The 14,413-nt window shown below is 42.4% G+C and overlaps 1 protein-coding gene across 4 annotated transcripts in view; it reads right to left on the bottom strand.

Moving 5' to 3' along the window:
- Positions 1–8,324: 8,324 nt before the first annotated feature.
- chmp3 (charged multivesicular body protein 3) overlaps positions 8,325–14,413 on the bottom strand; it is a 31,232-nt gene continuing 25,143 nt past the window's right edge. For all 4 annotated transcript variants that reach the window (XM_064344153.1, XM_064344154.1, XM_064344155.1 and 1 more), the window contains one exon: positions 8,325–12,911. In XM_064344153.1, coding sequence (XP_064200223.1) covers positions 12,772–12,911 — 140 coding nt within the window. In that variant the 3' untranslated portion in view covers positions 8,325–12,771. The remainder of the gene's footprint in view (positions 12,912–14,413) is intronic.

A 14,413-nucleotide genomic window follows, 5' to 3' on the forward strand; every position in this document is an offset into this window, starting at 1 on the left:
CAAGGAAAATGATTTGTGAAAGATATTAATCCGCATCTAAATTACTACATCTGAATTTCATATTACCCCTTACTATTACAGTGAGCTCCATGATGTTTGGGACAAAGACATATTTTTTGCTTTCTACAATTTTAAGACTTGTACTCAAACAAATCACGTGATAAGTGTTCTCAGTTTTTATTTAGGGTATTTTTATACACTTTGGTTTCACCTTGTAGAAATTACAGCACTTTTTCAGAAAGCCCCCCATTTCAGGGAACCATAATGTTTGGGGCATATTAATGTTTTGTAAATGAAAGTAGTCATGTTAAGCACTTTGTCTCACGTCCTTTGCATACAATGACTGTTTGAAGTCTATGAGCCATAGACATTTCCAGGTGCTGAATATCTTCTCTGGTGAAGCTCTGCAAGTCCTGTACTTCAGTCAGCTCCTGTTTGTTTTGGGGGCTAATTGCCTTAAGTTTTCTCTTCAGCATATGAAACTCATTTTCAATTGTATTCAGGTCAGTTGAATGACTTGGCCAGTCAAGAATTTTCCCGTTTTTGGCTTTCAAAAGCTCCTTTGTTGCTTTAGCAGTATGTTTGTGATCATTGTCTTACTGTAGGAATAAGCACCATCCTATGTGTTGGGCTTTTGCTCAAACTCGAGCTGATAAGATACTTTTGTAAACATTCATGCTGCTGCTGCTATAAGCAGTTATACCATCACTAAAGACAAGTGAGCTAGTACCTCTGGTTGCCATACATGACTAAACCACAACACCCCCGCCACCAGGTCTCACAGATGGGGGGAGGGGTGCTTTAGTTCTTGGGAAGTTTTCTTCCACACTTTGCTCTGGCCATCACTCAGATACATCACTTGATAAAAGTTAATCCTTGGTCTCATCTGTCCACCTTTTTTTCCCCCAGAACTTTACATGCTCTTTTAGGTACTTCTTAGCAAACTGTAATCTGACGATCCTGTTTTTACAGCTAATAGTGGTTTGCACCTTGCATTGTAGTCTCTGTAGTTCTGTTAAGTCTTCTGCTAATAATAGTCACTGACACTTCCACGCCAGCACCTGTGCAGTCATTTGTTAATAACATTTTGGTGCTCTGAAATAGGGGGACTATATTAAAAAATGCCTTTAATAAAAGCCGAGAATCTGCACTTCAGGAGCATTGTCCATCCATCCATCATTACATTACATTACAAGCATTTAGCAGACACTCTTATCCAGAGCAACTTACACAACTTTTACATAGCATTTACATTGCATCCATTTACACAGCTGGATATATACAGAAGCAATGCAAGTGTCCAACTGCAACAACTGCAGTGTCCTACCTAGGAATCAAACCTGTGACCGTTAGGTTGCATGACCAGTTTCTTTCCCATTATACTACACTGCCATCCATTATCTTACCCATTTACTCCTGGGCAGGGTCACAGGGGTGGCTGGAGCTCATCATGCATTGGGCGAATACACCCTGGACAAGTCACCAATCCATCACATGGCACAAAAACTATTCACTTACACACTCAAACCTATAGGCAATTTAGAATCTCCAGTTAGCATAACCTGCATGTCTATGGACTGCGGGAGAAGACGGGACTGTGGAAGGAAACCCTCGCAGACACGAGGAGAGCATGCAAACTCCACACAGAAAGGCCCTGGCTGGTACCATCAAACCCAGAAAACAAAGGCGGCAGTGCTGCCCACCACTCATGTGAATTGTTTGATTACAAATCTAAAATTTTGCAGTACAGAGCGAAGTCAACAAAAAATGTCTTTGTCCCAGATATTATGAAGCTTACTGTATGTTTTACATCAACTGAAAATGGTTACACATTTACACGCTTTTTTATTTTATTTAATTTTTTTTACTTTTTATCATAACAATTAAGGACATTTTGTTGCCAATGTTATAAGTTCTCATAAGATCTACAAATGTTCTCAGCTGTATATGCACCTTTAAAGCACTGACACATCAGAATTTCACTCTAGGCAGAAACCTGCACTGGTAATGGCCTAGGATACCAAGAAATAACTTCACAGATCTATTTGACCACAGATCAACTGTCAGACAAATATTATCAGTGCCAGTACCAACCAGCGGTACGTGGTCATGTTAAGTTATCACTAGTGTTATTGGCTATTTCACATTGTCTGTACGTGGCAATGTCACTTCCTGTCCTAAGCAAGGTTCAAGAGCTACATTCAAGGCACCCTCCAGAATACCCCGCCAGGAGTCTGTCCCCTGTGCAAGCAAGCGGGCCACCCAGAGACGCGCCATTTTCTGAGCGAGTGCAGCTACCTCCCTGACAGTGACTGCCGCTACATCCTCAAAGCACGGCTGATAATCGGCAGCACCGATGAGGAGTCAGAAGGCGACGACCCAGGGGACGACACACCTATTCATGACGCGAACAACGGAGCAGCCGCTCCAGGTGCTGTGACCTACCGTGTCACCGTTGACAGCGGCGCGGCTGGTAATATGATACGCTATTCTACTGTGAAACGCCTCAGGTCCCGAGTCCTGTCCAGTGCACAATCTGTTCACCAAGCTGATGGGTCCTCGCAGCTGCAGGTAGTCGGTGAGACGCAGCTCTCCCACCCCCCGGGTGACAGAGTGTTCCAGTTTGAAGGCCTCGTCGTGGAGAACCTCGATGTTGACATACTCGCTGGCACGCCCTTCATGGAGGCGAATGACGTTGCTGTTTGTCCTGCTAAGCGAGAGGCAATCCTTGGAGACGATACGACCTACAAGTATGGGTCCTCTGTACCAGCTGGGCCTAGCACTGCTGTACATCGTGCGTTTGTGCTTCGCGCTCCAACCCACTCAAAGACCGTCTGGCCTGGGAGTTCCTGGAAATGCAGCTACCAGATGATGCTCAGTCTGACGCCGAGTACGCCATTGAGCCACGTTCTGATGTGCTAAGCGCACGGAGACACAAGCCGTCCCTGTTGTGGCCACAACCAAGCATCATCTCAAGCATCGCCGGTAGAATTTGCATCCCCAATCTGTCAGCTGAGCCACACATGCTGAAGTGGCATGAGCACTACTGCCAGGTTACCCCTGTCTTCATGCCTAAGGAGGAACTCACGGCCAGTCCTGAATCATGCCCTATTGCACCTACGCCAAACAAGAGAGGTCATTCGTCTGCTGTGCTGATTGATCCTGACAACCTCCTCCCACAGGAGGCCGTTGTACAATTTTGGTCGTTGCTCGAAGAGTATGATGCTGTCTTCAACCCTAACATCAAAGGCTACAATGACACTGCTGGGCCCTTCAAAGCCAAGATCAACATGGGTCCGCTAGAGCCTCCACAGCAAAAGGGGCGCCTGCCTCTCTACGTGGATGGTAAACTCATGGAGCTTCAGAGGATGCCTCAGCTGGGTGCCAGCCTCCAGAGGCCATTGTGTGGACCGATGAACTGCGGGATGCATTCCAAAGTGCACAACGTGCCCTCTTGTCCGCCCATGCTATCACTTTACCCAGGCCATCTGACCAGTTGTGGATAGTGACTGATGGCGTGGTCAGACAGCTTGGTATAGGTGCCACCCTGTATGTGACGCGGGAGGGGAGGCTACACTTGGTCGGTTTCTTCAGCGCCAAACTGCATGGTTCCCAGACAACGTGGCTGCCGTGTGAGGTGGAGGCTCTCTGTATTGCCGCTGCTACCAAACATTTCAGCCCCTACATCATCCAGTCTGAGAGAAATGCATGTATCCTCACAGACAGCAAGCCTTGCGTGTAGGCATTTGAGAAGCTTTGGGAGTAGAAGAAAAATATACTGGGTGCTCTGTGGTAAACAAGAGTATGTGAGAAAATATATATAGTAGGTGCTCTTAGAACATAGGGAACAAACGCATTAAAAATAATAAGTCCAAAAAGAACTAAAAAGCATTCTAGGCACTCATATAGTAATCCAATGAGGAGAGCAGGAAAAGGGTAAAGTTAAAAAGCCTTTATTATAATGGCTAAATAAACTAAAAAGCTGACATGTTTCGATCGATTGAGTTTTCTGCAAGGCCTCGAGTTTCGACATTCCTGTCCATTGTCAGTCACTACCAGGTCTCCGTCAGACAGGTTGCTGGTTCTGCCATTCTCCCATCGGACTTCGCTAGTCGCAACGCCCCACCATGCGTAGACGAGGGTTGCCAAATTTGTTATTTCATCAGGCACACGGCGGACACTGTTGTGCGATTTACGTCTGTTTAAGATGTGCTGAATGGATCTGTGCACCTACCCTTCACCAGCCGGCCTGCCTGGTTGACCACACAGTTGGAGTGCCCTGATCTTTGTCGTGCCCACGCCCATCTCATTCAGGGCACAAGGCCGTCCAAGAAGCTCACTAATATTAAGGATGTCAAAAGGTACCTGAATGTGGCTACTGTTGCAGCTGACGGCCTGCTTGTTGTCAGGCGCTATGAGCCCTTCGCCCCATCCCGTGAGTGCATCATTGTCCCACGCCAGGTTTTGGATGGCCTTTTGACTGCACTCCACATCCAGCTGGGTTACCCTACTTGCCATTAGCTCAAGGCAGTCATCAAGCGGTACTTATACGCCCTTGATGTGGACACGGTGGAGGAGCATGTCTCCAGCGGTTGCCATTCCTGTGCTGTGCTGTGCTGTGCCCCAAGTGCCAGTGTGGAGCAGTCTACTTCCTCCCCGCCGGATGCAATGGGCCTGTCCTTTGCAGCTGATGTCCTGAAGCGTTCCCGTCAGGTCATATGTGTCCTCTGTGAGACGATGACATTGTTCACGTCCGTCCTGCTGCTGTCGGATGAGCGGCATGAGACCTGGTACAGGCGCGCTGGTACAGCACTGCATTCAGATGCGTCCCATGGATGGTCCTCCAGCGATTGTCCGCACCCACCCTGCCCCCGGGTTCAAGGCCCTGGTCAACGACGAGTTCTTGCGACAGCACAGGATCACACTGGAGCTGGGGCATGCTAAGAACCCCAACAAGAACCCAGTTGCAGAGAGGGCGATCCAAGAGCTGGAAGGCGAGCTCTTATGCCTGGATCTTTTGGGTGGCTCTGCCTCTCCCCTGACTCCGGTGATTGCCACAGCTACATTGAACTCACGCATCCGCTCACGTGGTCTCTCGTCACAGGAGATGTGGACCCAGCGGGACCAGTTCTCTAATGTCCATATACCCCTGGGCGACGATGCCTTGGTAGCCGTGCAGCACCAGCAGCTTCTTGCTAACCACCCATACAGCGAACAAGCGAAAGCACCCCGTGCACAGAGGCGTCCAGTCCCCGTGCTTGGTGTTGGTGACTTGGTCTACCTCCAGTCTGACGAGAACAAGTCCTGGGCGCGGGACCGGTACCTTGTCGTCACTGTGGATCCCCCTTTCTGCAATATCAGGAAGTTTGTGGGGTCCCAGCTCCATGACACATCATATCATGTGAGGATGTCTGACTGCTTCAAGGTTTCACCCAACGTATCTGATAGCCAGCCCTCTCCGGTGCCGAATCCAGCTGTCAACTCTACGGATGATGAAGAGTTGCCCCTGGATCCGCACCTGCCTCCTTTGCCTCCTGCTATCCCTGCTGCCATAGCTTCTCCCAGAGCAGTCCCTCCCATGAGATGTTCTGCCCTCCTGGCGACTCTGGCATCTCCTCCGAGGAGGGCCTGGCCTCTGACTGTGTGGACGGCGTGCAGCACGCCCCGCCTGCTCCGGCTGGGCCCGCCCTGTCGGTGTGCAAGGGCCCTTGGTGGTCGTTACGCCCCCGGCGCTCACCTGCATGGTTCCAGGACTATGTTGTTGATTTATAGTTCTGTGTCTTTGCTGTTTCACTGTTGACGCTGTGTTATCCGGTGTTTATTCATTCATGGGTGTTTTTGGAGGTAGGAAAGAAGGATTGCACCAGTACCGACCAGCGGTATGTGGTCATGTTAAGTTATCGCGAGTGTTGTTGGCTATTTCACATTGGCTGTACGTGGCAATGTCACTTCCTGTTGCGCGAGTAAAAGCCAGTTTACCTTGTCTGCCCGTGTCTCAGCTTTCTGTCAATAATACAGCCTCAACTGGCGCAGACTTTTCCACTTAACTGCTCAGATGATCTTTTACCCTAGCTGTGTGCTGGGGATAAGGCTATGCTTTAGGTTCCTTCTAGTGGGCATGGTGAAGAAGGGATCTGGCAGGCTCAAGATTTAGCAGAAATCCTTATTTTTCACAGTAGAGAGAGGAAGGAGACCATTGGTGACGTATATGACAATGCTGTCAGTCAGTTCAATTTGACGCTTGACCACTTAGAAATGGTTTCAGCATTGGCTTGAGCAGATGGACTTTGTCTAACAGTGTTCTGGTTGGATTGCTTAGCTGCCTTATGCTGATCTTGGACCCTCGCAATAAATTACAATCATTTTGTTGACTTGCAGATGCCACGTGGAATTTGAAGTGCCTTTGACTGAAACACAAACAGGAGTATTGCAGTGATTGCATGTGGTCTGACAGTTTCTAGCTCTACCACAAGGTGGTGGTCCACCAAAATGAACAAGGACTTATGTCCTCTTAGACCTTCTTAGTTTCTCTCCATGTTCAAAGATAATCTAAATGTGTAGTCTAAATTAGGTCCAGAGTTCATACACAACAGCAGGTAGTCTTCCAAAGTAGGGTCAGGGCAACAAAAAGTTCTCTCAAAACAGTCCAGAGTCTCATAGAAAAAGGAAGCCAAAAAATCTAAATCAATCCAACAGACACAAAATTTTTCCTGCCACCACATAGCACGACCATCATTTAATTTGGTTGGTTGGCATTTGAAAGCCTAAGGGTTAAGCTAATGCAGTCTGGGATGAGCAGTACTTTATCCAGCACTAAATACAATTTAATTTGATACAATAACCTATATAATAACATACAATAACCTATACTTCAATACAGGTGTCGTTCATTAATTATTTCCTGAAAATAATGTTTCAGCACTATTTCATGTCTGTTCAACAAAATGCTTGATGTTTATGATGTTTCATGTACCATACACATCCAACATACGTTTTGGTATCGGCTACATCAACAGTAATACAGAAGAGAGGGCACATTGGATTGGATTTCAGTTCTGTTAATTCGATTTTCTTCAATTCAAATTTAAATTGCAGTTTTGTATTCTGTCTACTACTACAAATTCAAGTAAAAACTTGGAGAAATTCTCAATTCAATTCTGAATTGAGCACAACCCTGGATTGAAAAACCACAAAAGTCAACATGGTTACTTGTTTTGCCATCACTGCACGTTTTTCTCTTTTGCTTCCCATATGCAAGCCATCACAAAGCCAGTATCTCACGAAACCTTAGCAGTGTGACTGTTAAATGAATAACCATACAGAATACAAATACCTTTTAAGACCTTCAGCTTCCATTACATTAAAAAAATTCATTTGTGTCCCATTTATAATTTAAAAAAAGTATGCTCCTTGTTGCTTAATGAACTACTGAAAATGAGGACTCCAGAAATGAGGAAAATTCACCTGCTCAGTCTCATGACAGCTACAGTATGACCAAAAATATGGAATGATGAACATTTATGCATGATCAGGACAGGATTTGTGTTGACAAGCTTTTTAATTAACTAGGTAAGTCAAGTGAGAACTGTTTTGCAGTGTTGACCTGGGAAATCAAAATGGGCAAGAATGCAACAAATGTGTAGCCATCCAGGTAGAGATGATGATTAGGTGACCAGATGTAGAGCTAATTTTGTGGAAAGATGGCTAGGATACCAAGGTTAATACTCCTACACTTTCAAAAAGTGCCATAAGACATTTAATGACCAGAGTGAATCAACAGATTATTATTGTTATTATTATTACAGGCATTTAGCAGACGCTCTTATCCAGAGCAACTTAACTTTTACACAGAATTTACATTGCATCCATTTATACAGCTAGATATATACTGAAGCAATGCAGGGTAAGGGTACAACGACAGTGTCCTAGCGAGGACTTGAACTTGAAACCTTTAGGTTACAAGACCAACTTCTTACCCATTATACTACACTGCCACCAGCAGTGCCCCCATTCGTGTGCAAGAGAGATGAATGTGCATTTCCTCCAGGGGGAAGCATATGCCCTACTAGGCCACCAACACCTGTTCCAGCAGCAACCTAGATCATGTCCATATCTGCACACTTACAAGTTATATACTCATTAGTAGGCAAGTGTGCCGATTCAGACAGGGCCTTAGATTTCCTAAGAGGTCACCCATCCAAATACTAACCTGCTGAGCTTTAACAGCTAGCGATAAGGAGAATACAGTGTGGAATGGTTGGCAGCAAGGTCATAAGACAAGCTATACCAGTTGTCGATACAATAGTCTAAAAAAAGCTAAGACATGAAGGTTCCGTTTTTTTATTTAGTATTCTGGGTATGACATACATACATTTGAGTAATTTATCGACACAAAGAGAATAGCTTCATAAAAGTGAAATGGCTTAGACAACAGCATCATTCTTTAAGAGAGAAATCAGATTATATTAAAATATATAACAAACATAACAAAAAGAACATAAAAAGTTAAGAAGAAAAAAAAAATCAACGAACAGTAAACAAGTCTTCATAAGCAATTACTATTCAAAAAAATTAAACTCAGGACCTTGTTTCAATACTTGAGCTCTGCATTTGGATTCTTTAGCAGTTACGCGCTCTGGTGGTTGCACAATGAAGTTTCTCTCTCCTTTCTTAAAAAGAATTTGTTGAAAGCATATTTTCTTTTTTCAAGAAAGATATGATGTTACAGTTACATGCCAATTTAAAAAAGTGTATCCCCCCATACGTAGCTTATGCACATCGTCAAAATTGACCCTTTGTTGACCTCTTGATTGGCTAGCTGAATGACCAATCAGAGCGCTCCTGTGTGCAGCAATTGTTGCCAATCAAACTATTACCTTCTATGAGGACTGTAAACAAAAATGACATTAAAACTAAAATAAAACATGGTTAAACGGTACACACAGGGAGCAAAAAATCTGAAAATTTTCCATGTCACATAGATAAAGGTAAGGAATAGGTAAAGAATAAATATAAATATTACATTCTGTTCCATTATGATAGTGCGACTCACTTTCACTGTCAGGAGATGAGGTTTTATTCATTTCACTTATGCTAAGAGCGATAATAAAATATATTCCTTATTATCAGTAATATAACCCTGGACTGCATACTGGAGTCCCCGCTGTCGAGATCTGGATGAGATAAGAGATCCTTGGCTCCAAATGTAGTCACTAATAGCTGGTGTTCTGACGATTTGTCCTACCTTGTCTAAATGTCCTTCCGGTTGCACAAATTTGTAGTAATATCTATCTTTGCATCTCTATCAGAAAATACTACCTCAAGTAAACTGTGCTACTTTAGTAGCTAAAAAGTTGGTAGGCGTTTATACCCTATCAAAAAACGATTTGAAGCAAATTACATTATTATTTTCATTAATTCATCCGGCCTGGGTTTCCCAGAGACTGTAGCCAAAGAGCCAAAGGCTATTCCTTTCCTCTAATTGCAAATCTCTTGACTGCAACATACCAACATAAAACTACCATTGATGTTTTATACAAATATTACTAGAGACACATTGCCCCTAAAACAATAGGCAGCATATTTTGATGGCCTAATTTGCACAATAGATCCTACCATTGGTGTTTCATAGAAAATATCAACTATCAGGGATAAATAAATAAAAAAAAGTTTATTTAATTGAATTGAATTGTAACAGAGATGTGTGCGGGCGCAATACCCCAGCCCTTGGTAGGACAGCTCGATAGATAGGATGAAATGTCAGAAACACTGGCACCCACTTCTGCCATAAACACGCCCCTTAGCTGTTCTAAAATTACAGTTCAAAGCCTCTGCGATGCAGTTTCATTGGACAACTTTCATTCACACAAAGCGTATGAGTCTCAACAAGAAAGACAATTCAATTTAAATAAGGCCACACTGTTAAAAACCATGCAAGCTGGTTATATATACAAAGCTCTTGCTTTCAGTTCAACACTAAAATATTATTTTTAAATCTCTCTGCAAACCAATTATTGATATCAAAATGATGCCATGTTACAACTAAACTTTTACCAACATTTCACCAAACTAAACAAGTACTGTTCCAAAGCAATACTACAGACATTTTCCTTGCATCCAGTACATAGATAAATATACAGAACATTGGATTTGGTACTACCATAATATCTATTGTCTTTTCCCTGATAGGACTACACATACAGTGAGCTCCATAGTGGTTAGGACAAAGTCATATTTTTTCTCTTTATTTGGCTCTTTACTCCATTATTTTAGATTCGTAATCAAACAATTCATATGTGATTAAGGTGCATATTCTCATCTTCAATTAAAGGGTATTTTAATACATTTTGGTTTCACCATGTAGAGATTACTGCAATTTTTATATATGTCCCCCCATTTCAGGGCACCATAATGTTTGGGACAAATGGCTGTACGAGTGTTTCTGATTAGTCAGGCATGTTAAATTGCTTACTTAGTGCAGGTATATATATTTCAGAAAATAAATATATTTGTTTACTGATACATCTACTAATTTAAACAGTTGTATATTCTTCTGAATGCTGCTTGTGACTTTTATCCAGGGTTCCTGCCTGTATGTGCTGCACTCCACTGCAGCCTACAGCCTCCATTTTGCCATATGACAGTGATTCACATTTAGTTGTAATAGGCTGAGAACCCCTGCCATGCATATATGCCATTTGCTGATTGGTTTCGGTCTGACGTTTTTCAAACAAAGAAACATAGTAGCCTATTCATAAACTCTCTCATATTCCACCTAAACTATCCACTAAAAAATGTTTCTGAAAACATTTTAGGTGAGAATATTGGTTCATATTTGATCTGCAAAGCCTTGTTTGACAGTTTCATGAGTGTATGCTGTACAAATAATTTGCATACAGAATATTTTATGCAAATGAAATGGACACACAGCAAACAGCTGTATTGAGGCAAGAGCTGCAGAAACAGTAACTAAAGTAAAAAAAAAAAAAAAAAAGCTGTCCAATCATTGATCGCTCTGTGCGAACATATGTTATACAATGAAATCATTTCACGGTGCCCTGGAATCTCGTCATAGCTGAGGGACGTTTTTGCACAACTGCGTTGCAATTCATAAACATGTGGAGGTAACTGGGTGGGAGGGATGTTGACAATATCCATCATCAGCTAGCTAACGTTAAAACCTTTACTCGTTACGTATCAAATTTAACGTAAACTACAGAGATTGTTGCCAGATTCATATCTATGAAAACTGCTACAAATACAGGATTTTGACTCGATAGGAGAATGAAAGGGACACCAGGCAACCTTGATTTCTGAGCACTGTTAGTGGGAGAAAAGTAGCTGACACATTTCTGACCTCTAAGGAGGTGGAGCACAAAGAGAAAGAAATAAAGATGGCACGACAAACTTATTTGATTTGATTAATTTCATGACGTGGAAGGATTTAGTTAGTTACGTGCATACAGAGCCAACTTGTTGAACACAGTAAATGCAGTAAGCATTGTTAGAATAAAGTAGCCTTAAGATAAAGCTGTTTCTTTTTTTTCCCAAGACAACCGTGAATTTAATTATATGCACTGCCCTGTAAAGTACCTGGGAGTCGCTCGATTAACAAAAGGGGTAGTCTGTGTTCAATCTGATAAAATCCGTCAAGGCTCTGCAGTGCTCTCATTTTAGGAGCATTTGCTCCTAAAAATTGATCTGTGCTAACCAGAAATGCTAATTTAGCAGCACATCTACCAAATGGGATGCATTAGTGTGCTCTTAAATGTTTCAACTCACATGTGCTCCTTGGGGAAAAAAATGTTATCATAGAACCCTGTCTGTACAAATACAAGTGAATATAACCGACAGGTCCTCTCAGTTCTAAGGGATCTTGCTTTCCAAAGCGAAAACTGGATGGAACTAGCAACAGTAACTAAGGAGAGCGGGACTTGGACGGGGCTTGACGAAGGGACAATTCTCATGGTCAATATACAAAAGAACAGCAGATTTCATATTTTTCAGAACAAAGATGAGAGTCTGTGTTTATGTTATGCACAATTGGCAAATGAGGTTTATTGGCAACTGCATGTTTGTGGATTGTAAATTTGAAAAGTCTTGGACTGAAATGATGGACTGAAATAACTCCTCATTATTACAATATACAATGCATTATTCCTCTGAAATTAGGAAACCACACTTTAAAAACCAGCACCTAATGCACAGTATTTTTAGTCATATACAGTTATATCATGCATTTTTGTGTGATGACCTCCATTTTCAGAACAATTGAGCTAAGTGAAGCAAAACAACAAATCAATCATCATATTACAAAATAACCACACATATCCCTTAACCACAACACCTTTTCCCAAGATGGCTCTTCAAAAGATAAATTAATTTATGGATAAATGCATACAAGTACGGTGCCACTCAAAGTGGCAATCTTACCCTTTAATCTCAATCTTTTCTACAACTTCGTCTTCATGGGCCTTGTTTGACAAAATAAAAGATGTCAATATGGTAAAATAGAAATCCAACATATTTGATTTCCCTGGCATGTGCAGGGTATTTTGATATTAATTTTAAATATTCTTTTCTTATTTGGGATTTTACATTCCATCATATCAAGTGTTTTGGAAAAGGGAACATACTGCAAATTAGAGATATTGAAGCTGGTTTTAAGTGCAGGTTTCCAGCGTCTGAAGATTAGACAGGTGAAGAGAAGCCTCACATTGACAGTCTCTGTACAGGAGTGGGTGTAGCTGCAGGAGTGAAGTTGGAGCCCTCTTAACTTCGCAGGGCCTCCAGTCTGGACTGCATCTCCTCTATGTCTTCCTCTGCCTCGTCCTCTGATGCTGCCGTCGCCCCTTGCGCCTCCACCTCTGGGAGGGCATCGGTCACTTTGCTGGGGGCTTTTCCAAGTGCACCTGAAATAACAAAGATCACATGATCTTTTTCACCGCTACCCCAATCAAATGAAGTGGCAATAGGAGAGCAAGATCTCATGAACACCATGATGCATAAAACATTTTTCTGTTGAAACTGTTCTCTGCACAACAATGCACTATAGCCGTGTTTCCACCCAAAGTACCCAGAACTTTTAGTCCCAGGAACTACTTTTCAAGGAACTAAAAGGTTCCTTCAGCCCATTGTTGTCTGCGCTTCCACCGCAGTCTAAAGACCTGTGAAGATTAGGAAAATTAGTCCGCTGATGTATGTAAAAGCGACGTCGTTGTCGGTCCATCTGTCCTATGATTTCTTCTGTAACCCCATACTACCACCGAAGTAGCCTACATTATTTTCCAATAACCGGGACAGCCGGAGGGGTTTATTCCACTTATACAACGGGTTACCAACAATGACTAGGCTATATATGGTTACTTTGGTATTTATTGATTTTTATCGACTTAAGCACCTGAAATTGAAATATTCTTCCGCGGCCGTTTGGGCATATTATTTTACCGTTGTCAAGCAAAACTCTCGTTGGTAGTTCGACTTGGACCGTTGTTATGCAACAAACAGGATATACCAGGCCAATATACAGATTGTGACTGTTTTATATATCCTGTCAAACACATTCATTATGTTTTTATGTGAACATTCACTTTCATGTCTTGACATCCGATACGACAGAATGCATTCACATTCTACAAATAACTGGTAACAACAGCAGAAAACATGCACACCTCGTAAACAATTTGCTGCTCAATTGATTAATTCGACGCTTATCGTCATTTCCAATATAGGCTAATCGCAAAATGACAAGAATATATAGAATGACAACTGGGACTTGCGTGAAAATTTAAATTAATATTGCAGTGGTACAGCCACTGTTTGCTTTCCTTGAAAGTTACTGCTAGCAAAGCAGCGAAGTGTGCCCTCCAGACGCGAACCATGCACCATAAATAGAGTCCACATGTCTAGTCTTCCTGGTCTTTTTGTGGAATTGAAGAATCGCAGAGTGAAATTATGGCAGTCTGAAAAAGCAAAAGGGACGATTACTAGAAGTAACCTGTTATTTTACCCTGACAAAAAGTGCAGAAGCTGACTTCTAGTTTGCTTTTACTGTATCCCCAATGTAAATTACGCAGAACTACCGCATACCTCACATAACTGTGTCAAACGCTTTGAGTCAATTATAACGGACTAACAAAGAAAATCTGGAAGAAAATATTCAGCAACCGAATTAAACCGTTTGAATGTTTTGGTACGTAATATGCTGTCCCAGCACGAATGCTTAACATTTCATAAAAATACTAAAGAAAGAAAAGAACAGAAGAGCACACGTTATAATCCTCAATCTTAATTTCTCATCTGTTCCAAGACGTTGGCAGGCTATAACCAAAAGTAGGCTACTGCGCCGCATAACATACAAGTTTGAATTCAAGTTATTATTATGAAAATAAATCGGTTTGCGGCCGCAGATTTT

The sequence above is a fragment of the Anguilla rostrata genome, chromosome 7, assembly GCF_018555375.3.
Source record: "Anguilla rostrata isolate EN2019 chromosome 7, ASM1855537v3, whole genome shotgun sequence".
Lineage (NCBI taxonomy): Eukaryota > Metazoa > Chordata > Actinopteri > Anguilliformes > Anguillidae > Anguilla > Anguilla rostrata.